We start from the raw sequence: 27,191 nt of genomic DNA on the forward strand, positions 1-27,191 counted from the left end.
ATTTTCATGAGATACCATTCCATATTGGATTTTCCGGCCCAGTCACGCATGGTCGTCCAGACATTCATGACAGAAATAAGCATGTGCTCGCTTTGGACTTTGTTCGCCCTGGAATCCGTAATCAGCTTGGCCATGGCGGTTGCCCAGATATCAGTTCGTCTCCGATCCTCTGCGCTGTCTGGCCCAGCCGAGTTGGCGAAGCAGGTATGTATGAGAGCCGATAGAGGATCATGCCGTTGAAAGGAGAGTAGGCGCTCGATGGCCGTGTTCTGCTGCGTCGAATATCGACTCGAGTTGCCGGATGCGTGGGTTCGCGGGGCGGGTCGACCATGGAAAGGCAGGACAGACTCGATGGGTTCCAGTACTTGATGGAAGCTGGTAAGGGCATTCAGTTCAGTGGTGGTCAGGGTGCAAAGCCTAGTAGCTAGATAATCCGGGTTGGTCCGTATCTGGTTCAGAAAGTTAAGAAACGTCTCCCTTGCTGAGGCTGGTATTTCGTTAAGAAATGGTGCAACAGCAGCCAAGGGACCAGCAGAGACAGGTGTGCTTGAGGAAGCCTCCAAATTATCGGACAAGGTATCCATTTCGGGTTCCAGAAGAGCGTACTGACGGAGACCATCGCAGCTTTTTCGGACATCATGAATGGCGTTGAAAAGGGGCCCAAAGACTTTCTTGTCGTCCTTGCGGAAACAATCTGCTAGGTTCCTGCGGGCAATCTCACCACACCGAGTCAGTCGAGCAGACAGAGCAGTCGAAATCAGGTTCCTTTGCAAACGGATCCTAGTGTTGGCGCGCTTGCGCTCCTGGTACTTAGATAATCGAACCAGGTGGGCGAGTTCCTCCAAAGTAGTGCCATCGGAACTATCGTGTGCCTGGAACGGACTCGAGTACTGAGACAACTCTGGAAGAAGACTCGGAGCAAAAGGAGCAGCGCCGGTGTCAGAAGGTACAGACGGGGGGGTCTTAGGAGCAGCAGCTTTGACGGGGGATGTGGAAGAGGGCGTCACGGGTTGAGCAATCACTGGCTTCCTGGCGCTGGCTGTCGCGCCATACTGCTGTGAGAGAGGCCGCCTTGGTGCGTCGTCATTGCGGCGCAAAGGCAGCGAAACATTGGTGTTGGAAACTGGCGGGGGGCTCGGCGAGCAGGGGCGTCGCATGCGCCGGGAGAAGGAGGCATGGTCGTCAAGCGAGGGCGTCGGCGATCTCGAGTTCGCGCTTGTGGGGAGCTTCTCGTCGTCGGGGGAGAGGGCTGCAGGCACGAATGGCGCAGGTTAGCAGTGGTCCAGGTAGATGGACGGCGCGGAGGGTAGCAGTGAGAAGAGTGTTGATGACAACAGTAGTTGTCCCGCGCACTAGTGTGACCGCCTGGACATACGAGCTGAGGAAGAATGTATGCGAACGGGCGACGAGAGGGAGCGTTGCATGGAAATCATTATGCGCCCATGGAGGTGGTGGACCGCAACGAAGACGCTGAAGCAGCGACTGAAGGCAACGGAATATGGGTTTCAGTCGGATCGTCCCAGGCCACAACTTTAAGCGTCTCGTCAGAGTGGCTATTTGGGCAAAAGCGTCAGTTGGTGGGACGGTCTTGTGCGGGCGACGTCGCGATCGTGTGATCGGGGTTGCGGCGGGGGAGGGCGAGCGAGTCGGATGGCGGGGGAGGAGAAAGGGGAGAGAGAGGTAAGAAGGAGAAGGTTGGCAACGGTCAGCTGGCGACACACTGAAGACGAGTCATCGGAGGGCACGGTGAACGAGGTAAATGGTGTTTTCAAGTGTGGAAAGACGAAGGGGGGGAAGATGAGGACCTGGAAGCTGGAAGCTGGAAACTGGAAGCTGCAGAGGGTCGTGGATGTTCATGATCCACCTTGACCCGAGATGGGATGGCTGGCAGCAGGGACAACAGGGGCAGGACCAGGACCGTGAGGTCCATCGCGGCTGCCATCGCCGCCACCATGGCTCAACAGCGTCACAGGTCAGTGCGTCCCGGACCAGGTCAGGCCGGTCTTTGGACTGTCGGTCATCCGTCCTGGCAGGCGCAATGCCAGGCTATTGGTCCCTCGTGCCTCGCCTTCCCTGACAAGCAGCACGCAGCGCGCAACGAGCAGGCAGTGAGTGGACAGGCAGCCAGCAGCAAGCAGCAAGCAGCAAGCACCCACCAAGCATCAAGCTGGGTACCTAGGTAGCTAGGTAGCAGCAGCCGGCTTCTAGGTTAGAACCTGCAGTGGCTGGAGACGTGGACAGCAGGGGGGTTGTGGTGGGAAGGAAGCACTGGTATTGGGCATTGGGCAAAACCTGCCCTGAACAGGGGTGTGTCGTGGGCGCTAACTTCCATCCTAGCGACCCTGTGCTGGCACTGGCATCGGGCGGGAACGCCCCCCTTGCCTGCCCCTCCCGTCCATTCCACTCAACAGCCGAACACCCTCCCCAACATGGACAAAGGGAGGATTCCTGCCATCCAACGGCCTGCTCATCACCGACCGAACCTCCGGACGGATCTCAGGTCGCGTCGCCCATTATCCTCGGTGCCCTCGCTGTCTTCCCAACTTCCATCTGTCGTATCTTGTTTTGGCGAAGACATGTAGCTACTCGAGGACGCCAACGGCGACACATTCAGCTGACTTGATGCACTCTAGACACCTTCACACGTCAGCCTATTGATATGTACAGCACGCGCCTCTTGCCACTTGGTTTGGTGTGCTGGTGATTCCGATGGCCACTACGACAACTCGGTGGTCGGCCACAATCTGTCAACGTCTCATCTGTGCTTTTCCCAGACAAACACGATGAGATGCAGCGACAGCACACAGCCGGCTCGCTTCGCCGTTCCCTCGACCCGCCCAGCGACTCGTTCCTCCTGCGACCCCGTCTTGGACACAGGAGCACCTGGTGTCTCGTTTCTGCTTCTGCCTCCCTGAGCTGGCACTGCATCGCATGGCATGACCGTCTCCGCCGTCTGCCCCTCAACCTCTACCCTGCGACCACTGACCTCCATCTGTCCCGTTCCGACCGCACCCCTCGACCACTCAGCCAATCTGCATCGTCCACGAGGCTGGCCACCATGCCAACACACCCTTCAACTCTCCGCGACCCAGCCCACCCACCCCTGCCGCCCAACCAGCACCAACCTGTCTGCGCCATCAGACTGGACCCGCCAATAACGCTGGGCTTCATGCTTCCAAGTGTGTCTCTCCTCGACGTTCTTCCTCGGACAGGCCATGTCCCGCAACACTCTTGGGTCTGCGGCAGGCCGACTTTTTTGATTGACGCATGGTTCAGCCAGCACACAATGTCATTCACGACGCTTGATCATTCTCGTCTGTCACCCTCGATCACCCTTCCACCTGCCTCACCCGCTCCATTTTCGTCCCGTCCAGCAATGAGAGAATCTTCGTCATCTACAGACCTTCCAATCTTCCAGCGAATCGTGCTATGCACGTCAGACTGGCGGACCGCTCACCCATGCTCGTCCCTAACGCACCCTCCTGCCCATCTCCTTATCGAATGGCCAGAGGGGAAATGATGGGTCACATGCTGTTCCTGTGTTGAATCTTGTACCCAGCACTCCTTGTTACTGGCATCGCCTGAATTGGATAATTCGCCCGCGGAACGTTGATTACTTGAGAGCAGCTCCACGTGGCATGATATTGACAGGCGCAGGCTGGCTTCACACACTTCATCCTGTCTGCTATGCTTGAACTGCGATCTTCATGTCGCGCATGTTTTCCAGCAAAGGTGCCTAGGATGACTGCGCTCCTACCAAGACATGCCGCCGGACACCATCAACGCGCCTTGTGTATCATCTGACCCATTGTACTGGCGCACACCTTGCACGAACGCAGAGCATCGGCTGCGGCAACATGCTTCGATGCCTGTACCATGTCTGTAAGATGTCGGGATGGGCTGCATTTTTATTACCCAGTACGCCCTGCCCGAAGATCCCAACAGGCATGTGCTTGCTTCGTAGCGGCCGCTAGAAGGAAGCAGCAGTGACGGTCACTATCTCGACAGTTGTCAGGAGTGATGACAAGCGTTAGGGTAACAGTCCTCGGCCAGGCGTAGTCGTGCTTTGTCACGAGGCGGTCATTTGAGATTGAGTTTACATTTTGTAGAGCTGTTGCACTGCAAACGCAATTCTCATCCAGCAATGGTCCTGTTATCGCGCGTGTCCGTCTCATCTCTCGAGAAGATGTGGATCGCTGCTCAACTTCGTGGGCTCACAAGATAGCTGGCTCTATTCCTAGAAGGCTTTACAGGGCTGGTGAAATGCCGGTTGACACTCTGCCCCGCTTCGTCGTCAGTGAGCTGGTTTGTGAGCACATAATGGCGTGCCAGCTACCTCTTTGGCCTGTTTCTTGAACCTCGAGCACATACTGCATGATCATTCAAAAGAACTAACCTCCCTCTGTACAGCCAGGAACTGGATGCGAAAACAATGTTATCGACTCGGGCCGCCACAACATTGGCGCAACTGGACATCCCATGGCGATTTACCCCAGCCACCAAGGATCTGTTCGATGCCGAATCCAATCCTGAAGGTATCATCTCCCTTGCAAAGGCTGAGAACCCCTTGATGTACGATGATCTCGCCGAGTTTTCTTCAAAGGTAAGTTTTTTTACCCAAGGCGAGTTCTTACCGACCCTAACATCGTTTAGGTAGAATTTCCGCCTGCTTCCTTCACATATGGCTACAGCAGCTTTGGCGGACCCCGCCTCGCCGCCGCTCTCGCAACACATGTCAACGAGACATTCGAGCCATTCTCCCCAATCTCGCCTTCGGATATACAGGTTGCCAATGGTGCTACTTCTCTTCATTCCATGCTCGCCTTTTCCCTAGCCGAGCAGGGCGATGCCATCCTTGCCCCACGCCCTGTGTATGGTCGTTTCGAACTAGACCTGGGCAACGCCATGGGCGTCAAAGTGGTCTATGCCGACTCCGCCTCTGCAGAAGCGCTTGAACCTTCTATCATTGTTGATTTTGAAGATGCCTTGCAGAGGGCCAAGGTTGGCGGTATCAAGGTGAAGGCGGTGCTAGTTGTGAATCCAAGTAACCCCCTGGGTCGTTGCTACCCTCGCGAGACGTTGGTAGGATTTCTCGAGCTCTGTCAGAAGCACCAGCTCCATCTCATTAGCGATGAAGTATACGCTCTCTCAGTCTTTGGCCCCGGAACGGACTCAAGCCATGGCTTGCACCCCTTCACATCGGTGCTGTCTATTGACCTTGCGAATCTCATCGACCCGAACCTAGTTCACGTCGAGTACGGCACGAGCAAGGACTTTGCAGCCGCGGGCCTGCGTCTAGGGGCGCTCATCACCAAGAATCGCGAGCTCCAGCGCTCTGTCCAGGCTGTCGGCCGGTTTCACGAACCTTCGGGCATGTCCGTCACCATCGGCACGGCTATGTTCGAGGACCGAGAGTGGTGTCGCGCCTTCATACTCAATGCCCGAACACGCATTGGCGACGCATACAAGTTTGTCACGGGCAGGTTAAGTGAGATTGGAATATCATATCTCGAGGCCAATGCGGGGTACTTTGTGCTGATCGATCTGGCGCCTTGGTTGCCACCTAAAGGCGAGGTATATGATACCACGCAGAAGAGAGAGTTTGCGCTGGCTGAGAAACTGGTAGCTGGTGGGGTTTTCCTGCATCCGGGGGAGGAGCATGCTCTCGAGGCTGGGAAGTTTCGTCTCGTTTACACGCAAAAGCGGCCGATCATCACCGAAGGCTTAAAGAGGTATTTTGATTCTTTTTTTTAAGCGTGCTTCTATGGTCAAGACTGACAAACTGACAGACTCGACGCTGTTCTGAAGAGCGTGAATTGGTCCGTGTAGCTTGCGAAGAGAGCCCATGACTACCATGGGATAGCTGCCTGCTAGTATACATGGGGTCCTCGCGAGGCTTGGTTTACGCGATACTGTGCCTATTTTCCCTAGGCTCTAGCCTGTTGTCTGATGGTAGGGCAAATGTCAGGCAGTCTGATTTCTTTCGTGATGATGACATGGGTTGAGGTGCTCACAGAAGTTATCTATGGTTGGTCCTGCTCAAGTACCTTACTCAGGAGAGCATGCTGGGAATAGATGTCACAAGTGATCCAGCCCAGCGCTGTTCAGTACAGGGAACATATATTTTCAGCAGGCGAAAGCGCCCGTCGACCTCCCTAAAGTAAAACTAAAAATCACAGGCTATGGAGGCCACCCACAAGAGCGGAACTGACCAATGCTTCAGTGCAGCAGATGCAGATAATCAACAATCAACCTTTCAACCATAACGCCCAAGTCCCAACCATTGGGAGACACAGAGAGCACACCCAGTGCCAGAACGCCAGCCAGAAAAAAAAAAGACAGTAGACGGACGGACGACCGCTCTGCTTTGTTTTTCTTATTTTTTGCCAAACCCCCTCCTCCATTTCCCCCAAATCTCCCAGTTCATGGATATCATATCTACAGCGTACGCCGAAGTAGGGGAGAGAGAGACACGAGAAACCGGACCCCGAAACCAAGCACCGAGAGGCGCGTACCAGCTTTTACAAGCCCCGGCCGAAGCGAATGTCAAAGTCCTTGAGCACGCTCATGATGCTCGCGGCCTCGACCTCGATCGGCAGCCGCGAGGCCGTCGGCTCCGGCAGCGTCTCGCCGATGCGCGGCGCGGCACGCAGCTTGGGCAGCCACGAGCTTATGTCGTCGGTGGCCTTATCGAAGTTGCGGTGGCTCGAGAGGGTCTGGTACGCCTCGGCGCAGCTGAGGCTGAGGCCGAGGCCTGTCTTGAGGGCGGAGGGCTTGGGGAGCTGCGGGGTGGTGTTGCCGGTCTTGCAGCAGCCGCCGTCACGACCGCCGCCGCCGCAGCAGCCGCCACCGCCGCCGGAGCTCTGGCCCTTTTTGTTGATGTTGGCCGAGAGGGCGCGGCAGAAGAGTCCCGAGATGGGGTCGGCAATGCACTGGGCGCAGGTTCCGGGGCCGCTGGGGCCGCAGCCGCGGGTGGGAGCCGGCACGGCAACGGGGGCGGCGGCTGGGCGTGGGCGCGGGCGGAGCTTGACGGCGCCGTCCGAGTTGATCTCCATGGGGATAGGGGGCACGACATCATTGTCCGAGGGTGGCGGCGTCTGCGTCTGCTGGAAAAAGGGGGCAGGAGCAGTGTAGGAAGGAGGGGCGGCGTTGAGGGCTGTGTCGGCGCAGATGCAGTAATCGCCGTCTTTGCAGAAGCCACAGGGATCCTTGACGAGGTTTGAGGACATTTGCTGCTGCTGCTGCTGCTGCTGCTGCATCTGAGGCTGCTTCTTGAAGAAGGACGTAAAGTCGATTTCGTTGGCCATGTCACCGGCGTTGGAGTTGGAACGCTGACGCTTGTCGGCCGGGGCAAAGGCCGGCGAAGGAGGTGCTCGCTTGAGATCTGAGGAGCCCGCATTCATGGCATCGTCCAGGGAGTCGGCCGACTCAACCGTCCTCAGAATATCTTCAGCACAGGCGCAGCGACCTTCGGGGCCGCAGGAACCGCAAGTCAGATCGACTCCTGTGGTGTCCATAGGGGAGGGGTCCTCAGGCGTGGGCATCTGCGATGCCATGGATGTCTGGTGGATGGGGGACAGCTGATTTTCACTGCTGTGCGAACCGCGCTGGGTGGGCAGCTGGAACTGCCCCAGAGCAGCCTGACGCTCCCACCTCCTCTTTTGGCCATCAAGCGCCGTCTCGGCCTTGACGCGGTCCTGCCTCTCACGCTCGAGCATGGTCTCGAGCACATCGCAGCGAGACTTGTAGGACTGCACCTCCATCTCGAGCTCATGAATACGGTCCTTGGAATCGGCCTCCTTTTTGTCGTGGGCCTCCTTGAGCTCGTCCAGTTGCTCCTCGAGCTCGCCGACGCGGGCGGCTCGGCGCTCGCGGAAGGCTCTCTGTGCAGCTCGGTTCTGCGCCTTGCGCTTTGTGGGCGGAGTGTCCGTGGCAGGCTTGCGGCCGGGCTTGGGGCGAGGGGGGATGACCCATTCCTTCGAGGTCATGGAGCCTGCCATCTTGGGCACCTCCGACTGGGGGCTGATGACGGATGACATGGACATCTTGGTGAGGTCGGGATGATGAGAGGCTGGGGGCGGCGGGGTGGGTGGCAGGTAGGGAAAATAGCCTGCACCCGGTCGAATGGGTGGCAGTAGATGGGTTGGCGGCGGTAGAGAGAGGTGGAATGCCGACGATGAGGAGGCGGCTCCTGATGTGGACGAGGAAGAGGCTGTGGTGGAAGGCGATGAGTATGTGGATGCGGGACTCGAAGAAGCCGAGCTTGAGCCGTGCTGGGATCTCGGGGTTGTCGTTGAATTCAAACGGCGTCGCGCATCGTCGTGATGCGGCTGCTGATAGAACTGTGCGAATGAGTAGGCTCGTGTGTGGCTGCCTGGATTGCCAGTGGGAGATGAAGCGGTCGAGGTTGATGCCAGAGACGAGGTCGAAGGCCAGGTCGAAGAGGGGAGAATGGATGACGGTGCGAAGGCCATCACGGACCGCGGGCACTGGGAAGCGAGGCCTTTTCTCTGCCGGATTGGTGGGCTGTTCGTCCCCAGCGATATCGCACCCCAGCAGCTAGTGCTGTCCAGAGGTAGCTCGGAGCGGGCGGTAAGTACCTCGGAGGTACCCAGCAGGGTCAGACGGATGGGGCACGAGAGGGGAGGGGCAGGGCACTCGGTCGGGTACTGTCGGCGGCGGTGGAGTTCGCAGTATTGCAGGCGTGTGTTGGATCATTGAGGATGGATGCAAAATTGTGAGAAAATCTCGAGAAGGAGAAGAGATGGGAGATGTTGAAGACGTATTGTTTTCTTTCGACCCCTCAAGGTCGGAAGTACGGCCATCTGGTCGAGCGTTGTCCGTGTCGTAACAAGAGGTGAGCACGTTTGAGCGGGATACGCCTGGCTAGTGTGTGTGCCTGTGTTGGTCTACGTTCTCACGCCGTGGCTGGGGGGTACATGCATATATGCGAGAGAGAGAGAGAGAGAGAGAGATCGACCTCTCGGGTATGTCTGTCGGTCGGTCAGTGGGTGTCGTAGGTTCAGAGCTCCATTCGGGGGAACACTCTTCTTTTTGCCCTAAAGATATAAGCAAGTCAACTCGCTTGGCAGTTGGATACTTCATTTTTGGCCTGTGAGGCCGTGAACCATCTCCTGAAAAAACATGCACAGGAACAGTCGAGTGCACGACAGGGGAGATGCAAGTAACGATTCGCCATCGCTGGCTGCCGAAGCAGCAGATCTGCTCACTGATTGGATCTCCCGTCTGGAACGCCCCCGCAGTTCGTCAAGAGGACACTGCTGAGGAGAGCTGGAATGAGCTGATTGCAATTGGCTCTCCCCTGACCAAACCTGCCCGTGTTTCCAATTGAGCTGGTTACCATTGGCTGTCCGTCTCACCCACGGCATGACGAATCTTTGCTTCCTCATTGAGTCGGCCGTATGAGGAAGGAAGGAATGCATGTGTGTACGTGAGATGATGAGGAGGAGCAGACGGAGAGGGGACGTACGCAGTGCTGGCGTTGGCGCTGGTGCGCTCGTAGGGGTCCTCATATAAGGGAGGCCATTGTTGTGGTTGGTGGTGCTCCAGTGCGCTCCAGGTGGGACGGGGCACGCCTACGTTGCCTACCTACTTACCTACCTACCTACCTAAGGTAAGGTACCTGCGGCATTCCTCAGGATCACTCGTCAAAAGGCGTCCTACGCTGTGGACGATGCACTGGCACTGGCATGGGCACCTTGTACTGCCAGCACCAGCGCAAGGTGGCTCCTGGCGCGGCCTTGGCTCTGTTGAGTGGGACGAGAGGAGACAGACGAGAAGACTGTCGAGTGACTTTCGTAACAAACTCAGTGACTTGGCCAAAGAGTGGGGGCCGGAGAGCCTAGGGAGCGTCTGAGCCGAGGGCTGATGCGGCCTACCAATCATATCCTGTGATCGTGAGCAGATTTTGATTAGATTGATAAGATAATTTTTCCTGTGTCACCATGCTGGATCCGCCAGGGTTTGTGCATGGTGCATTGGCCCGCCCACCTCCCCCCCCCTTTCACACCTTTCACACGCTTCTACATCCTTTCCACGCCCAAGGGCATCCCGCCCGGTTGGTCCTCTTGTGCTGTCTCGTCATGGTCCGATGCATTTGCTTTCGGCATCCGAGAAGCCATTCGCTTCCGCCCCTCTCGAAATGGAGCGACATCGGATAGGCCCCGGCATGGTTTGGGGGAACCTGTCCCAACAAGAACCTTGAGATCCGCCTGTTCTCGTTCCATGATCGGTCCACTTGCAGCTATAACTAGATGGCATTGAATCCGAATAGTGCTGCGTGGTTCAACTGTTCGACCCCTCGTCAGGGCCCAGCCGCTCGGCGCCTACCCTTGCAGAGGGGGCCGAATTCAAGACGAGGGCAAAGTAGGTGATCAAGGCCAAGGCGGGGTGTGTTCGCTGTGAGCTCTCAATATTCTGCAGGCGCAAAAAGCCGCGAATATTTGCGGGACTGTCCGCGGAACCGTGAGCCTGGATCCTGCTCTCGGTGTAAACGCAGAATAAGATCGTCCTGGTCATCACATCGTGTGCAAGTGGAACTCCGAGCCTGTGCTCGGCGGTATCAAAAGCAAAGCTGAACGTCCACATGCCGGGACGAAGGCCGAAACTCTCACCGCAACAACGGAAGGCCGTACTAGTTCGGGAGGGGGCACAGGGAAACGGCCTGGCCGCGCGCTGGTGGCGCGGATTCCTCATGCGGCAGATTTCTCACTTCAGGTGCTGTCGAGCGAGCTCCATGTCTATCACTGGTGATCTTCTGACGCGTCCTCTGTGACTCCGCCGCCTGACTGAGCTGCTGTCGCTCGTCCAACAGGACCTGATGATGGCAGTATGACAACACTCGTCGATCAAACAGGGGGCCAGGATCCACGGACGACACAGTGTTACATATCAGATCAAATGATTGGACTTGGCTGAGCCTCGATGTTTTACCCAGGCCCAGGCGTATCTTGCTGCCTTATCCCCAGCAAGCGCCCTTCTTTCCGCGGAGACACGCCAGTTGACCACACTGGACTTTGTGTAGCAATTGGCGCACATGGAACACTGCCAAAGTGACTTTACAGCTAGCACCTCTGACTGGTGATGTGCGCCACCTATGGACATGGGGACTTGAGAATATCGCAGCCCGTTGTTAACTCCGCCAGAGACGCAGAGTTTGGGGTCGCTCATCATGTGCTCAAGGCACCTAGTGAGCAGGGCAGCATCACCTGGCCCAGGTAGGTGACGTAAAAATCGCATTGCGCAGCACCCAAGTTCCCTTCATACGAAAAGTGTTTTTCTTTGCATTCCTCCCGGAATCAGCCATGGCTTTCAACTGCCGCCGATTCGGCTCTTTCATTTTACACGATCATGTCGCAGTGCAGATAGCATGATACTCCCCGACCTGGATTTGACGTCGTGTGCCAAGGACGCATGCGTGTTATCAAGCACACCAGTTGACATGAATATAGAGATAGACTTAGCAGGAGTCGTTGCAATAGCTACTAGACCCAGCGAATGTTAGCATTTTCGAGACCTTACAATTGGAAGACACCTCGTCGACAACACGGCGCTCAAGTCTTCTGCACTTTGTTACGAGAGTATCTTGCAGGCTTGTGAGTCGAAAAGTATGGCTCAAGAGATCTGCTTGGTATTCTCAAGCCAGCTACGCATATGTATTGCAGTTCGACCAGGTCATCTCTGATACCACCAGATTGTTGTATGTCGTGTAGATCAAGTTCGCCACGCATAGTAACTAAACATTGCGACATGGCTAAAAGGAACGATCTTGTGAACATTATTCTAATATGTAAGGCTACCCCTTGAGGTTGGCTGAAGCTCATCCAGGAATCAAGACCACCGGGATTCTCGTGACATCAACTCGAGTAGGTAGGATGTGGTGCCACGCCGACTGACTATCAGGAACACTCTTGACACGTCCTGGGATGCGTAGCTGGCACTTTCACTTTGAAGATCTTCAAGAAGAATCTAGGCTCTGCTGAACCGTCACCAAGCGAAGGCTGCAAGCTACATGTACACTGTCTGCATATCTTGACGTAGCCACTCCTGCGACGGCGTGCATCTGGGCCAGGACAATTGTGGATGGCAGCTGGGCTGCCCCCACTTCCCCCCAGCGTCTTGCATACAGTCTTGGGTTCCAGCATGCCAATTATAGCGTGCACAGTGGCCTAACAGAAGTGCCCCTCACCAATGCACACCTCCTATCAGACTAAAGTGGTCTCTCGAAAGCTCCAAGCTCCAACCCGACAGCTCGACAGGCCGTTCATCGCGGCCTCAGCCGATTAATGATTTCGCTCCCAGATCCATTGAAGCGATCCCCAAACTCAACATCCTTCCGAACGGTCTGACACCATGACCGGCCTCGGTATCAAGTCCCCGACCGCGGCCTTCCACATGGCATCCTCCTCCTCCTCCTCCAACAGCTCAGAAGACGACGACGCCCCTCTCCCCTTCCCCGAGGCGCTCCCGCGTTCAGACTTTCTCGCCACCGATTTCGACCCAGCGTCCTACCTTTCAAACCTCCCCCATCGCCACCAGACCCTCGACGATCTGAAGGGCGACCTTCGCGAGCGCAGCGGGCCCATCAGCGCCGAGCTCCTCGAGCCCGTCAACTCGAATTACACCGCCTTCCTCTCCCTCGGCGATGAGCTGCGCGGCGGCCGATTGACAAGGTTGAAAGACGTCAAGGTCGTCTATGCTGGGTTTTCCCCCGGCAGATAGAAGAGATCAAGAGCCGCGTGCGAACGAGGAAAGACGAGGCCGCGCGCCTGACGGGAGAGCTCGACGACGTGCGCAAAGAGATTGAGATGGGCAGGCGAATGCTGGAGCTCGACGACAGGGTGTCTGCGCTGGAGGAGAAATTGGCCGTCGCGAGCCTGCCGGGCAAGGTGCCGGCGCACGACGCTGACGACGACGATGCTTGGAGTGTTGCGTCGAGCGAGGATTCCGATGCCGAGGACGATGAGGTGTACACGGGACTCGTGGGGACCAGCCCGTCCAAACTGTCGGGATTGGCGCACGATTACTGCATCATTGAGGCGTTGGCGGACGTTACAGGCAGGGATACGCCCTTTGTCACCAAAATGGAGTCACGCATGATGAGGTGTCGCAACACGTTGCTCCTCGATCTCAACGCTGCTTTGAAGGAATCGCGCAAGGCAGGGGACAAGGGAAAGTCACGGCTTGTCCAATACCTCGGGTTATACGGGCTGTTGGACGCCGAGGCAGAAGCAGTCAAGGCTCTGAAGGGAAAGTAGGAATGGTCTTTAACAGCGTATTGAGAGACATGATACCCAACTCTAGAAGATCCCGCCTTCCCATGCCACATTGTTTTATACACGCGTATCTATGACATATTATACACCTCGCGCCTCTCCCGACACGGGAACACCTTTTACATGACCTGCGACAGGTGTGCCGGCGTCACCTTCTCGTCCGTCGGATCAAACAGGCCGTTCAGGTTGAAGCCGGGGCCGTGCGAAGAGCTCAGGACGACCTCCTGAACCTCCTTGTGGGTGCCCTCCAGCTTCTCCACGTCCTGCTTGATGCTCTCGATGAATGCCTTGACGTTTGCCGCCAGCATCTTTGGCGTGAAACCCAGCTGTCCAACCGCCAACCTCAGCGCGCCCATCTTCTCGCGGTACGTGTCGGCACCCGTGTTATCGCGAATAGCCGAAACGACGTTGTCCGTAATGGTCTTCATGCGTCTATTCGGCATGAGACCCTTGGGACCGAGGATGCGGCCGAGCCCAGCCTTGGTGAGCGCCGCCTCGGACGAGCTGTGGCACAACAGGCGGTTGAAGTTAATCTTGTCGTTCCTGATGGCTTCGAAAATAGCGTCCTGACCGGCGAGAACAGCACCGGCCTGCAGTGCCTGCACGGCGACCTCGCTGTCGTCGGGGCAGATGACGGCGACGCGGACGTCGCCCGTCTTGACGGGATTGGGGAATCGGATGCGGCCCTTGACGGAGGGTCCATTGCGAGGCGTCTTGAAGCGGACGGAAAGCTCATACTTGATGTGAGTGGGAGAGCGGCCGACCTCGTAGGCGCGGAGGTACCTTGCGTCATGTCAGTATCTTGGGATACGAGCCCACGTCAGGAGCGTCTCACCTCATGGCGTCGCAGAGAGAAAATTGCGGAAACTTGGTCGGATCGTAAGATTTGTAGTCCTTGTTCAGCTTCTTCTTCTTCTTGTCCTTCTTCGCTGCCTCCCTGATTTTGGCAACGTTCTTGCTTGCGCATCGCGTCTGCGTTACGGCTGGGGCGAGGAACCGCGGCAGGGCGGATGCCTGGGGTCTTGTCGCCGCCGAAAGCGAGAGCCTTGCCATCGAGGCAAGGCATTGGTTGGAGGTGGCCATGGCTCGTGGTGGTGACAGACGCTTGGGAGATGGAGAACACGAGACCAGCCTTGCAGTTCGACGTGAAGCTCTAGTCTCGATCGCCAATACACGACAGGAGACGAAGAAAATTGTGAGCGCCTGAGCATTCAGGCGTTCGTGACGAGCTGCTCTTATCTTATCGGAATGTGACCAGGTTTGTGCAATAGTGGAAGGAGCTGTTTAGTCAGCAGCATCCAGGTTTAACACGGTCTGTCTCACGATGATTGAAACATGAACAGCTTCATCGAAGACCAGAAGTCGCCCGTCTTTTTGATGGTGCTTTACCAATCCTTCGAGCTTGACGAAAGGAACCGCTCATTTAGTTCGTGGGTAATTGCATCTGTGAACCTGGTGTCTTGCGCTTTGCCGACTACTCGGCCAGGTCGACCGTGGTGCATGTGGTCATGGGGTAAATCAACAAGCTGATGTGGTCGTCATTGTAAGATCTCATCAATAAGGCTTCCTGCTCGGCTTATAGACCGGGGAGTCAAGTTTGAGGCAAACTCTTCTTCGCTAGAGAATAGTGCAAGACCCCAAAACAGACCGGAGGTACGGGGATTGTCGGGCGGCCCAGCCTTCTTACTACGCGAGATTGCCTTGACGGTCTGACCATCTTGAAAGAAGCGGGTAACATATCAGCCAGACATCTAAGAACTTGAAGATATCTTCTATAGCGAGCTCTTCACCCTCGACCATCCCGCTTAGCTCTCAGGTCACCCAGCCGTCTATGTATCCGCCGCCAAGGTCGGTGCCTCAACATGATTCCATTACCGGGTCTAGTAACGAGTCTCAGCACGCCCATCGCTAAGGACTACGCCGATCAGAGAAGTCCAGTATATGGCTTGTATTCTCTTAGTCTTCTAGTCATCTGAACAATTTCTGTCGAGTTAGATGTGGCTTGAATCGAGACATGTCACTTCCTAGAAATATCGAAATTTGCGGCTCGCTGAGGCAATCACTGTCGTGCCATTGGTCTGTCAAGTTGAATCAAATCTTCACCTCAGCGGGACTCTATCTCAGTGTTGGCTGGGGTTTCTGCTTGTGCTTGTCAACGGACGACATCTCAAGAAGCAATGAACGCAAGGCAGTCGCGTGATCTTGCCTGTGCAATCTCATTTGATATGTCGGTGGAAGCACGACATGGGCTCGGTGACAGTTGATGAAGGCGTCGGTGAGGATCTGTGGGTCTTCATGTGTGCAGGTGGTAAGGCGATTCTCGAAACAGAACGAACACGATCAGTCAAAGATATACGCATCGACGGTATATGCGTTTACTGAGACTGATGTGCGCGGGGTAGCACAGTGCTCTGTAGCTACCTCACCCAGCAATGGCTCGGCCTACCCCTCCATAATTTTCAACCCCGCCACAAAATATCATTTACTCGGCATAGTCATCGGTTCGACTCACGAGACACCACGACTCTTTCGGCGATACCCCTGTCATCAAACTCGATTGTACTATACCAACGATTCAATATGAAGCCCGAGGAGGTGCAGGCCCTGCCAGCCGCTCTGGCGGGCGACTTCAAGTCTCTTGAGCCCCATCTTCGGGCTCTCGACAAGCACCTGACGCTGCGCACCTACGTGGAGGGCTACGCGCTGGGCGAGACTGAGACCAAGATCTGGCAGACTCTGAAGTCCAACAATGCAGGTGTCGGTTTCATCAAGAAAGGCAGCCTTGTCAACCTGACACGATGGTAGCGTCATCCGGAGAAGACCCCTTTTGACAATGTGGCACGTCACTAATACCTCCACTATCCGCAGGTTCAACTACATTAGCCAAGCCCACCCCGAGATTCAGGCCGAAGCCAAGGCCGCCGAAGCTGCCAGGAAGGCCAAGATTGCTGCCGGTAGCAAGGCTGGCGGTAACTTCGATCTCGCCCTCCAGAATGCCGACCAGGGCGTGGTCACGCGATTCCTTCCCGAGCCTTCGGGCTACCTTCACATCGGACACGCCAAGGCCGCCCTCCTTAGCGACTACTTCGCCCACGAGGCTTACAAGGGCCAACTGCGTCTGCGCCTCGACGACACGAACCCTTCAAAAGAGAGCGAGGAGTTCCAGGACTCCATCGTTGAGGACCTCGCCCTCATGGGCATCACCCCCGACACTCTCACCTACACTTTCCGACTACTTTGACTACCTCCACGACATGTGCAAGCGCCTGATCACCGAAGGACATGCCTACTCCGACGATACCGACCAGGAGACCATGAAGGCCCAGCGTATGGATGGCATCGAGTCCAAGTGCCGCAACCGAACGATCGAGGAGAACCTCCGCATCTTTGAGGAGATGAAGCTTGGTTCGGCTGAGGGTGTCAAGAACTGCATTCGTGCCAAGGTCTCTGTGGACAACCCCAATAAGGCCATGCGCGACCCCGTCATCTACCGTTGCAACATTGAGCACAAGCACCACCGAACTGGCGACAAGTGGAAGGCTTACCCCACCTACGACCTCGCCTGCCCTCTGGTCGACTCCAAGGAGGGTGTTACTCATGCGCTGAGATCCACAGAGTACACCGACCGCAACCCTCTGTACCAGTGGTTCATCGACACCTTGAAGATCCGTCAGGTCTACATGTGGGATTTCTCGCGCATCAACTTTGTGAGGACCCTCATGTCCAAGCGCAAGCTTGCTTCTCTTGTCAACGCCGGTACCGTCGACGGCTGGGATGACCCTCGTTTCCCCACCATCCGCGGCGTCCGCCGCCGTGGTCTGACCATTCCTGCCTTGCGCGAGTTCATCATCAAGCAGGGCCCCAGCCGCAATGTTGTCAACATGGACTGGGCCAGCCTCTGGGCTCTGAACAAGAAGGTTATCGACCCCATTGCGCCCAGGCATACGGCTCTTGTCGAGAAGGACATTGTCAAGGTTACTCTAACTGGTGCCGATGTGCCCGCCGAGCCGAGGACAGAGGAGCGCCCGAGCCACCCCAAGAACAAGGAGGTTGGAACCAAGAACGTCATCTTCTCCAACGAACTCTACCTGGACCAGGCCGACGCCAAGACGCTCAAGCAGGGCGAGGAGATCACCGCGATGTCCTGGGGCAACATTATCATCCGCGAGATCACTGGCACCGACAGCGTCACCGCCATTACGGCTGAGCTGAACCTCAAGGGTGACTTCAAGACGACCGAGAAGAAGGTGACCTGGCTGTCTGCCCAAGGCACCAAGCTTGTTCCGGCGGAGCTGTGGGACTTCGATTACCTTCTCACCAAGGACAAGCTCGAGGAGGACGACAAGCTTGAGGACTTCCTGAACCCCGTCACCTCCACCATGGAGCAGGCCCTTTGCGATGAGGGCGTCGCTAAGCTGAAAGAAGGACGACATTATTCAGCTCGGAGCGCCGCGGTTTCTTCCGTGTGGGATAAGGGTCTGGCCGATGGCGGCAAAGTAGTACTATTTGCCATCCCTACGGGCAGAAATAAGAAGTCACAGGGAAGTGGAAGGTGTTGTTCCTTATGGGGAACGCGGTAGCTGGTCTCATTCTGAGGTGCCATGAGAGAGCATTCAGAGTTGTCACAAGGAATCGCATGACGAAAAGAAAATATGTCTCAAAGCTATCGGCGTCGAGAGATGTGAACAAGTGATTTAAGTACTGAATGGGTACTGCCTGACCTGCTGTCAATCCGGTGTTATTTATAAGAAACTGACTACTTCGAAGGAATGGAGGGGGGAAGGGGGGCTAGTCAAGGCTCCGTAGCCTCCCTCCAATGAGAAAAGGGACTCATCAAGACTGTCCCTCGATTCCGTAACGAGGCTGTTCCATTTTCCCTTGGATAGGATGTAGTGCAACGCCCTCGAACCAGCCCCTTGCACGTATCCCTGGCTTCATTTCAAACTTGCCATTTATTTAAGCTAGCCCGCGTCCCGCGCTCTTTCTTTCTTTCTTTCTCTTCCTCTTCTCTTTTGACTTCTCTTTTTCTCCGCCTTTTCTCTTCCGAGTTCTCTTCTCTTTCTCTTTCTTTCTTTACTGCAGGGCGCGGGATATGTCTCGCCCTTTACCCGCCGACATGACACTGGTATGAAGGGGGAAAGGCAGCCTCTCAAGGGCACGTTAACTCCTCGCGGCATTGAAAAGTCAATTGACTATTGCAAGTATACAACAGACATTTCCAATTTGTTCCACGTAGCGGGGCTCCTGTTGCGACCCCCCCTCATCCGCTATCCCGCCTCTAGTAAGGACCTGAGCCGGGACCGACCTACCATGGGCCGCCAAAGCGAGCGCACCTATCGTCGCCCTTGATGACGGCGTTGACTTTGCGACAGTCCTCGTACTGGTCCTTGCACTGACGGAGAGCGGTGTGGTACTCATCCTTTGGGTGAGCGATGGTGCCAGCGCTCAACCCGCCGCCGCCGCCAGTAGAGCGCCTCTCGTGCTTCCTCCCCTTTTTGCCGCCGTGTTTCCTGTCACCGTGCTTCCTGCCGTCGTGTTCCTTGTCTCCATGCTTCCCCTTGTGCTTGTGTTTCTTGTCATCTTCATCATCATCATCATCCTTGCGGTCCTTTCTGGTGTCGCGCGACTTGGCGTAGACACCACGGCATCGCTCATATTGTTGCTTGCAGGCATCCTTGCAGGCCTTGGACACGTCGCCGCGCTTGTACGAGGGACAATGGCCCCAGTTGGAGTGGTCATATTGCTTGAACGGGTTACCGCGCTTGTGGTCGGCCTCGTCGCTGTTGCAGGTGACGACGGGCAGGTCAATGTCGCCAACGGGGTCTTCGGCCGTGTACCCGCGGCCCGGGTTGTGGGGCTGCGCGCAGAGGTTTGTGGGCTCGGGGATGGTGTCGGGGGTCATGGTGCCCGTGGCCTCGGTGCATGGCACCGTCTTGGTGACGGGGTCCTTGTTGTTGTTGCTGCCGCGTGGGGGGTTCTCGGCGTGGTGCCCGGCCTTGGAGCAGTTCCTCGACTTGCTGGTGCACGACCTGCGGCAGAAGAGCTTGGCGTCCTTGCACCACTTCTTGTAGTCGGCGCACTCGAGGGCCGCCGGCCATCCGGCGAACTTCAGGCATGCGTGGGTTTGGAGGTGGCACTTGGCCCAGGAGGCGAAGCACGTCTTCTCGTTGGAGAAGTCGGGGAGGGGCTCGTTGCACCATTGACCGACACACCACTCATCCTTGGGGGCCACTGTGGTGCAGACCTTGGTGCTGGTAGCCGTCGGTGTGCCTGTCATGGGAGTTGTCGAAGTTGGCGTCCTAGTAGTCGATGACGGCTTGTCTGTGGGCTTGTCGGTGGGCTTTGGGGTGGTCTGAGTTATAGAGGTCGTAGTCACAGAGGTACTGCGCGCCGGTGCTTCATTGTCGTTCTCGCATGGGTCCTGGGAGAGTAGTTCGGAGGCCCGGAAGATAGTGATTCGGCCTCGCCACCGCAGTCTAAGAGACTGGCCGCCGCCGCAGGGCATGTTGCAGTCCGTGTCATTAACTTCCTTGGGAAAAAGGCTCACGGAGAGCACCACACCAGCACTCGCTACCAAACTCAACACCGGCGAACGGAAGGCCACGATCAAGGCAGGCCTTGATACAAGTTGCGGGCGTCACCTTGGCAGCATCGATGTTCTGGCGGAAGCCGAGGGTACGGCCCACAGCCGAGTCGTCGGTGAAGCAGCCTGTGTCGTCGTAGTCGTCATCATCAACAGCATCGCTGAGCTTCAGGAACGTCGGATCCCGATAAACGGTTAAGCTGTCGGTACCACCACAGTTCTCCTTCTGATTCCCATCGCACGGAAGCGTGCAGTTTGAGTCTGGAAGCTTGGGTCCTTCAAGTTTCGATCCACAAAAGCAGATACCGTAGTACTTGAGTCCCGAGAATTGATAGCCATTGCCTAGAACACTTTAGCAATGTTCTATATCATGCAAGGGAACAGTCATGGTACCTTTGCAGATGGCCTGGCACTTGAAGGTGGTCATGCCCTTCGATGATACGGTTGACCGGAAGTCCAGTGTTTTCCCATCATAGTCTTGGTAGCATCCGGTAGCTTCGAACGGCGAGAAATGATTCGCGCAAGCAGGGAGTTCGACCTCAGTCCTGAAAATGGAGGCCGCAGTCTGCTGAGCGAGCAGGGCCGCCAGGGTTACCCAGGCTGATAAGCGGGCCATGATGAGAAGACTCGAGGTAGAAATATGGGATTTGACTTGCAATAAGCCTTGTTCTGATGTGCTGCTGCCCGCCTCATCATACGCTTCATCAGGCTGGGGAAGCGCGTCATTTGTATTCGTCTCTGTGGCACGGATCGAGGCCCTGTACGCGAGGGTATCGGGAAGACGAAGTGCCAGGCTTCGTGGTCGTCATGCCGCCGCAAAACATAAGTCGATACCCGCCCGTGACTGTGTTTCCCAGAGTCGATGGATGATCTTTGCGATACAGCGCCACGGTGGACATCTCGGAAGCGAAACGAGAAAGTGCGGCGTCCGCGGGGTGGCGCCCATCTGCAATAATCATGTCATGGACGACTCACTTTCGGTGGTTTCCATGTTCAGCAGTGGCTCGCAGCTCGTCAAATCAGACCCTGTTCATTGTCAAGCTCACCTACAACTCATCAATGGGCAGCCGCAATCGCTGTGTTTTGTAAACAGGGGCCATCACTAGTACAACATCAGCTTATGGCAAGAGAGCTTGGCCGTGGGGTTGTTGCTCTAAGAACAATGTTCACAGGCAGAGGAGAACTCAAAGCGAAGGCGTGGCCGAGAACGAATGCTAGAAACAGATAAATGCAATCCACGTCCACCACTGCATACGACAGTAGACGAAAATGACAAGACATAAAGTGTATTGATCAAATATGATGCCACCCTAAACTGTACCACCGCCCCGACGCCTCGTGCAAATGAAGTTCTCGACCAAAAAATGGCATGCCGATGCCGAAGTTCCGCTTAGAATTACACAAAGGAAATTTGATGCCAGCCTCCACACGTACTACGCCCCTATTTCTGCTCATGCTGGAAACCAGCAGTGCCGAGCTCGGGGCTGGTGGTGCTGTGGAGCTTGGCGTTCTTGAGGGCGCTGGGGTACCACAGGAGGAAGAAGGCCATGGTGAGGGTCATGAGGGCGGCGTCAAAGACGTAGACGCCCCACTCGACGCTCAGGAGATATCCGTCGCTGCCCATGGCATACTCTGCCACACGGAAGATATTACGGCCCATGATGAGGGCGGAGGTGAGGTACAGCATGAGGAGGCTCTTCTGCCAGGGAATGTCGCGGGCCAGAGAAACGTTGGCGTCCCTCTTGAACTTGCTGTGGAACTTGAGGGCCGTAACAACAAAGACGCCGAAGATGAGGATCTGGAAGATGAGACCGCCGACAATGACGTGACCGCCGAGGTTGCGGTCGATCTTGCTATCCTTCTGGCCGGCCTGTACGCGAAGGCCTGCACCGCTGGCCTGAACGAAGAAGCTGAAAGCATCACCAAAGACAAAGATGCGGGTAAGCCACTTGGGTCGGATGATGGAGCAGTGAGCTGCGTCGACAGCGCGGATGATACGGCTCAGAGTCATGTAGAGGGAAGCGGCGAAGAGGATAGGCGCCAGCAGGAGGAAGGTCGACTGAAGCACGTAGGGCATTAAGGTACCGGTTGAGCTGTGGGCTGCAGCTCGTCCGACGTATCCAACAATTTCGACTTTGAGGGAACACGTTTTAGCTTTGACGCGTACAGTAGAGCCTCGGGTATAGCGTTGTACTTACAGACACCTCCAACCACGAACGGAAGGCAAAACCACATCCGGTGACGGAACATCCTGAAAGCATGACCAATCGTCAAGACTCCGAAGAGAGCAGCGAAGACTATGGCTGCCGGAAGCGAGGGGATGTAGTGCCACAGCTTGTAGCCATTGTATGTCTCGAGTACTGCCATTGTGTCGGGTGTTGTCCGGCGGTTGGATCTTGGCTCAAGGTTGGGAAGACGGAGGCACAATGGTAGCAGTAGGTCGTAATACTGGACTTCTAGAATTGTGAAGAAGGAATCCGGGGTTGAAGTAGTTTATCAAGAAGTTCCCAAACCGTGGAATGATGTGTTGTGTGCTTGGCAGCGTTGAATGCTATGAAGGCATGGCAAGAGGGCCCCTTTGTATGAAAGCTCCTCAAACATTCAAGGAGGCGAAGCAGCGCTACGAAGCACCATGACGGCTTTTCGGCACGTGGACGACGTAACGCTTCATCAATTTCAATACGATTCAAGCGGTCTCAGCCATGTTCGTTGAGTTCGCGAGGCAAACTCGCGATTCTCGGCAATGCATCCGCCCATTCTCGGCTGAACCCGAAGTATTGGATGATTGGTCGAGCTTGGTCGAGTCCTTGACATTTCCGGCAATCGGCACTTCGGGTTGCCCGTCAAAGCTTCTTAGCGTATGAGCTTCTCCATTAATCCTGGAGACTGGTGCACCCTTGCTCGCCATTAAGCTTCTTTCTGCTCGTTTTCGCATTTTATCGGGCGCCAGCCTGTATGCTGGGATGAGTTAGAATGTCAGTCCACGTTGCCGGAGGCGTAGGCCCCTCTCCTCTTCACGTCAACTCGTGGACTAGGTATTAAGAACAGGTTGGGCAGACTTGCGGGCGAACTAACCCACCCCTTGGCCCGTGGTATGGACATGTCGCATGGCCACCTTACAGCGGCAGCCCTATGTGACGTGGCCAAGACCCTAAAGTTACCCACTTCATGGCGTTGTTTAGAAGGCAGAAACGGCAAAAAGCAGCAGAGGCCTGGATGGCAATGCCAAGTCATAACCACGCCAAAGAATTGAAAGGTTGAGAGTTGATGAGGTGCGCAAGGTAGATGGTATCATGAAATTGCAAGTCATCTGAACAAACGCTACATACGTTGCTATCTGGAGTAATACAAAGAAAATATGGATGCTGTAACATGTTCTGGCTCTGACTCGCCGTCTGTCATTCCTCGATGGCTCTCTCGCTTTCGGTTTTCCCGCGCATCTCGTTCGACGCCCACCAATGACTCCCTAGATGCCTCTTTCTCTACCGGCCCGTCCTGCATCTTGCTTTCTTTCGGCCTATCGACAGCGCCATCACTGATGATTGGTTGGCGCTCGGAGATGTCTCCTCGTGCCGCCGCTTCCTATTGACGAGCTCCCGGTCGGTAACCTCTTGGTTGATAGGCCCCTTGTTGGTCAGCCCCTTGTTGGTAGGCTCCTCCTTGGTATTGTCCTGATTGATAAACTCCGGATTGATCTACGCCTTGTTGCTGGGCCGCGGGTTGGTAAACCGGGCGAAGTGCGTGCATATCGCTATCCCCTGGGAGACTTTCAAAGTCACCCTTTCCGGGCCTGGTTTCGCGCCGCATGCGGAGCTCCTTATACGACATGAAGACGGCAACAGCGGATACGGCACTGTCAAATCTCTAACATCAGCAACTTGAATCTGCAGCAACTTGGGTTCGTGTTTGTTTCGAGGAACGTACCAGATGTTGCCCGCAAGTGCGATCACGCCCCAGGCTAGCATGCAACTCGTGCCTTTAAACCCATCGCACTGTTTCAAAGTGCTTGAGATGACCATGTATACGACCGCACCCCAAGCGGCTACTTCGACAATGTTTAAGATGAAGTTGGCTTTCAAGCTTTCAAACCGCCTGAGCCAGCGACCAGGTTCTGAAAATACTTGGTAGCCAATGATGATGAGTGACTTGGCACCCTGTCAAAGTAATGCGCAGTCAGCAATCTGGTCTGTTTGAGGACTTGTAGGTTGTGCTTCATCGTACCATTCCAAGAGCCATTGTGTCTGCTCTTGACGTAGGACCATTTGACATCAAGAGACGAGCGCCACCCATTCCAAGTACGCCGACAACGAGGAGAACTTGCACAAGGTGGAGCTTGCCCTTGTGTTTGGGGTCGAAGAAGCCCATTTTGTCGAAGTGAAGGGATGAAGTGGAGAGAAAGAGTTGACAAGATTTGGCGATAGATATCAAGAGTCCTCACGACCGTCGAGAGCGGGTTGAGTGGTCGAGAATAGAAGGAATGACTGTAGGCACGGAAAAGGCAAGAAAATATCTTCGAGGGCTCTTTTCAGGCGAGGAGAGTGTGTTAATGAGCGAGCAGTGATAAGATCAAGAATTTCTAAATCGATTTCCACGCAACTGCGGTTGTGTCTACTTATGTCGCCATCTTGCCCATAAAAAACCCCAATACTCCATCTCTCGCCAGAAGAATGGGATAAGGAGTTTCAGGGGGCCGGTTTGCGAGAGTCTGCCTCGCGCGATTCGGGTTTCTCGCGTGCTATCATCGCACTGCCCAAGTGCCTGTGGTGGTTGGTTTCACAGTGCACGTTCACCATTATGCAACACACAGGCGCGCGGGTGGTTCCAGCCTCGCTCTCATCTTAATAAAAGTGCTCCATTCTCGGATCATCCCCTGCAGCCCCCCCTGGGACTGTCCGTGCAGCCTACAAGACCTTGCAGCACTATGGGGGGTTATTGGCAAACTTGGGAGACAAGTAGTGGATAGGGGGGCACGCCATCCCTGCCTCGCATCTTTGGGGGTACGGCTTGGGAAGGGTGGAATTGTCGAAGTCGACTTCTCCTTGGTCGCGTACCTTGTTTCGATCGTGGAGGGCATGGCACTAGACTCCTCCCTTCGCGCCAGACCTTGTAGCCCTGGAGCTAACAAGCACCACCCAGCACGGGGCTGGCTCGCTTTCTAAGAGCACATGGATTTTTCTTCTGGATCGATCCTCCTTTGCAAGAGTCTGTCATGGACCGTCGCGCGCAATGCTAGAACTGCAAAGGAACGGGCTGTGCCACGAGACAACATGGCAGCGGATGGCTGAGCAGCCTGAGCCGGCCCGAGGCGGGGCCGTAGCAGTGCCCGTGAATGCAGTACCAGAGTCTCCACCGAGGAGACCGAAACCGAGACCGATGGGGGGCACTGCCAGCTCACACAGCATATTGACAGGTCTCACTGGACATGCTGATCCGGAACCAGACAGTCTGAGGCCCGTACGATCCTGAATCACTCTCAGGTCCAGCTGCTCTGACGTGAAGGCTTCGGTTTCGCTGTCGCGACAGCGTCACTATTCCTGATGTTGCTGAGACCAACAAGAGTTAATTGATCATCTTTAGCCGCGTGAGTCAACGGTCAGCCATTCCTCGTCAGAGGCTGGCGGTAGCCTTGTATAGTTAGGCAGGGTTCTTCGGGCCCGATTGATCATATGGAACAGTTTACACTGTTTTGTATGTCTTCCCTGATCGTGAGAGAGGTGAGGCAGTGAACAAGCAAGGAATGGATGGGTTTGCTCGAGGCATCCGTGATCTTTCGAATTGAAACAGCGGTCGTGTGCACTTTCAGCGGCTCGTGGGGTCATTGTGAGGCAGAGGCTTCCAGCGCGACTTTTCCTGCACAATTGTGGGTCATTATGGCATTTGCGCTCTCTGCTTTCAATCAAATCGGGCGTGTGGTCTAGGGGTATGACATCTGCTTAGCATTGATCTGATCAATACTAAACTGCTGAAGGTCCCGGGTTCAATTCCCGGCGTGTCCACTTATTTTTGCTTTTTTGCACTTGGATCTTTGTCTTCTTACTGCCACAAGCCTCTGACCGCTTGATCTTCCAGCGATGGGTCCTGATCTGTCTATGATAGATGCTTGACGTTTTGTATACATGCGCATGCTACGCTACCTAGTCCTCGGGCATTTTGCCGCTCTCCGCGTTGACTTGTTCAAGACCGAGCAACTTTTCAGCTATCATCGCCTCTTGGCTATGTGATAACTTGTCGCTGCTCTCTTGCCAGCTGACCATTCACAGGGTGGCAAGGATCTTTCGATGCCACTCCAGATAGCGGCTTCGGCTTCGTCGTAGGCTTGATGTTGTTCCTGAACCTCGTAGCGATGCTGCCTATTCATCGGCATACCTGTACACTGAAGCTTCGAGGTGGGATTTCCCCATCACGACTTGCGAACGAATTCTTCTCTTCAACCAGATACCGATTCAATAAGATCGCATCGCGGTTACTTGTGGTTTGTTGCCGTTGTGTGAACCCACAGAGCGCCAATGCTCGGCAGCACAAGAAGTAAAGCATGTAACACGTCGGCTTTGTGACCGTAATACATGAGACCAATGCTGCAAACGGACAAAATCACGTTTCTGGTCATCTTTCCATTCCTATTGCATATGTCGCTGGTCTTGTTGCTGATTTGGCGTCTTTCATCAGCATGGGACTGAGGACTCCGATGATGCCCCTCGTCGACGCAATGATTAAGACTCACACTGCGATAGTAGAAAAAAAAAGCCATGAAAAACGGCACTTTTTCTAGTCAGCGCTTCGCGATATCTTTCCATGTTAGACTTTGCCTATGTCTTTCCCAATGGCTCGAGCTACGATGTGAAACCTGTCATGTCCGGACCTACGCTCCAAGCAAGAGATCCAGGCTTTCGCGAGCACGCACCAGCCCAGCTATAGCTCAGCGTGGGTGAGCCCCGTGGAGGGGGGATTGCATCTCGTCATCCGAGCAAACAACAACACACGCGATTTTGACGTTGAGAGTGAGAAAAACTGGTTTATGTACCGTGACTCTCTATGGCTATGTACATTTGTGCGAGCCAGACTCTGAGGCCCAGGCTCTATGCCACTCATCACCCACCGGGTGCAATCAATCAAAGAAGAGAATCGTCATCCGTGATGCTAACAACATGCTCCCCCTCCTACCGCGAGCCACACTCTCTTAGTTGGGCACGCACTGCGAGTAGTATGCGTTCTGGACGTTGCAGCGGTTGCCCGCCGCGCAAGCAGTAGGTCCGGTCCAGCCCTGGCCGCCGCACTGGCCCCACACGGGAGCGGTCGCGCCGTTGGAAGGCTGC

The 27,191-nt window shown here is 55.6% G+C and overlaps 9 protein-coding genes and 1 non-coding gene across 10 annotated transcripts in view; 4 read left to right on the top strand and 6 right to left on the bottom strand.

The window, feature by feature from the left end:
- Window positions 1-1,433, bottom strand: part of VDBG_06483 (conserved hypothetical protein) — a gene marked incomplete at both ends in the record, with an annotated part of 5,545 nt that extends 4,112 nt beyond the window's left edge. The window contains 2 exons of the mRNA XM_003002875.1: window positions 16-1,249; window positions 1,376-1,433. Of these exons, the coding sequence (XP_003002921.1) occupies window positions 16-1,249; window positions 1,376-1,433 (1,292 nt within the window). The remainder of the gene's footprint in view (window positions 1-15; window positions 1,250-1,375) is intronic.
- A 2,999-nt stretch (window positions 1,434-4,432) lies between these two features.
- On the top strand, window positions 4,433-5,754 carry VDBG_06484 (1-aminocyclopropane-1-carboxylate synthase; the record flags this gene model as incomplete). The annotated part of the gene is made up of 2 exons (XM_003002876.1): window positions 4,433-4,603; window positions 4,654-5,754. 2 exons carry the CDS (start codon window positions 4,433-4,435, stop codon window positions 5,752-5,754), a joined length of 1,272 nt encoding a protein of 423 aa, XP_003002922.1.
- Window positions 5,755-6,521: 767 nt separating this feature from the next.
- On the bottom strand, window positions 6,522-8,045 carry VDBG_06485 (bZIP transcription factor HapX; the record flags this gene model as incomplete). Its single annotated transcript, XM_003002877.1, has 1 exon — window positions 6,522-8,045. One exon carries the CDS (start codon window positions 8,043-8,045, stop codon window positions 6,522-6,524), a length of 1,524 nt encoding a protein of 507 aa, XP_003002923.1.
- A 4,327-nt stretch (window positions 8,046-12,372) lies between these two features.
- VDBG_06486 (conserved hypothetical protein) lies at window positions 12,373-13,277 on the top strand (the record flags this gene model as incomplete). The annotated part of the gene is made up of 2 exons (XM_003002878.1): window positions 12,373-12,722; window positions 12,860-13,277. The coding sequence occupies 2 exons, from the start codon at window positions 12,373-12,375 to the stop codon at window positions 13,275-13,277; spliced, it is 768 nt and encodes a 255-aa protein (XP_003002924.1).
- A 137-nt stretch (window positions 13,278-13,414) lies between these two features.
- On the bottom strand, window positions 13,415-14,378 carry VDBG_06487 (mitochondrial 54S ribosomal protein MRPL1; the record flags this gene model as incomplete). Its single annotated transcript, XM_003002879.1, has 2 exons — window positions 13,415-14,078; window positions 14,131-14,378. The coding sequence occupies 2 exons, from the start codon at window positions 14,376-14,378 to the stop codon at window positions 13,415-13,417; spliced, it is 912 nt and encodes a 303-aa protein (XP_003002925.1).
- Window positions 14,379-15,875: 1,497 nt separating this feature from the next.
- Window positions 15,876-17,875, top strand: VDBG_06488 (glutamyl-tRNA synthetase; the record flags this gene model as incomplete). The annotated part of the gene is made up of 3 exons (XM_003002880.1): window positions 15,876-16,096; window positions 16,164-16,470; window positions 16,559-17,875. 3 exons carry the CDS (start codon window positions 15,876-15,878, stop codon window positions 17,873-17,875), a joined length of 1,845 nt encoding a protein of 614 aa, XP_003002926.1.
- A 569-nt stretch (window positions 17,876-18,444) lies between these two features.
- Window positions 18,445-20,494, bottom strand: VDBG_06489 (conserved hypothetical protein; the record flags this gene model as incomplete). Its single annotated transcript, XM_003002881.1, has 4 exons — window positions 18,445-18,487; window positions 18,605-19,757; window positions 19,843-20,220; window positions 20,272-20,494. The coding sequence occupies 4 exons, from the start codon at window positions 20,492-20,494 to the stop codon at window positions 18,445-18,447; spliced, it is 1,797 nt and encodes a 598-aa protein (XP_003002927.1).
- An 825-nt stretch (window positions 20,495-21,319) lies between these two features.
- Window positions 21,320-22,245, bottom strand: VDBG_06490 (RTM1; the record flags this gene model as incomplete). Its single annotated transcript, XM_003002882.1, has 2 exons — window positions 21,320-22,011; window positions 22,077-22,245. The coding sequence occupies 2 exons, from the start codon at window positions 22,243-22,245 to the stop codon at window positions 21,320-21,322; spliced, it is 861 nt and encodes a 286-aa protein (XP_003002928.1).
- Window positions 22,246-23,460: 1,215 nt separating this feature from the next.
- VDBG_06491 (predicted protein) lies at window positions 23,461-24,243 on the bottom strand (the record flags this gene model as incomplete). The annotated part of the gene is made up of 3 exons (XM_003002883.1): window positions 23,461-23,731; window positions 23,803-24,032; window positions 24,100-24,243. 3 exons carry the CDS (start codon window positions 24,241-24,243, stop codon window positions 23,461-23,463), a joined length of 645 nt encoding a protein of 214 aa, XP_003002929.1.
- Window positions 24,244-25,781: 1,538 nt separating this feature from the next.
- Window positions 25,782-25,874, top strand: VDBG_15132. The gene has a single exon. It is a non-coding gene; the product is annotated as a tRNA-Ala (tRNA).
- The last annotated feature ends 1,317 nt before the right edge of the window (window positions 25,875-27,191 follow it).

The sequence above is a fragment of the Verticillium alfalfae genome, genomic scaffold, assembly GCF_000150825.1.
Source record: "Verticillium alfalfae VaMs.102 supercont1.8 genomic scaffold, whole genome shotgun sequence".
NCBI lineage: Eukaryota > Fungi > Ascomycota > Sordariomycetes > Glomerellales > Plectosphaerellaceae > Verticillium > Verticillium alfalfae.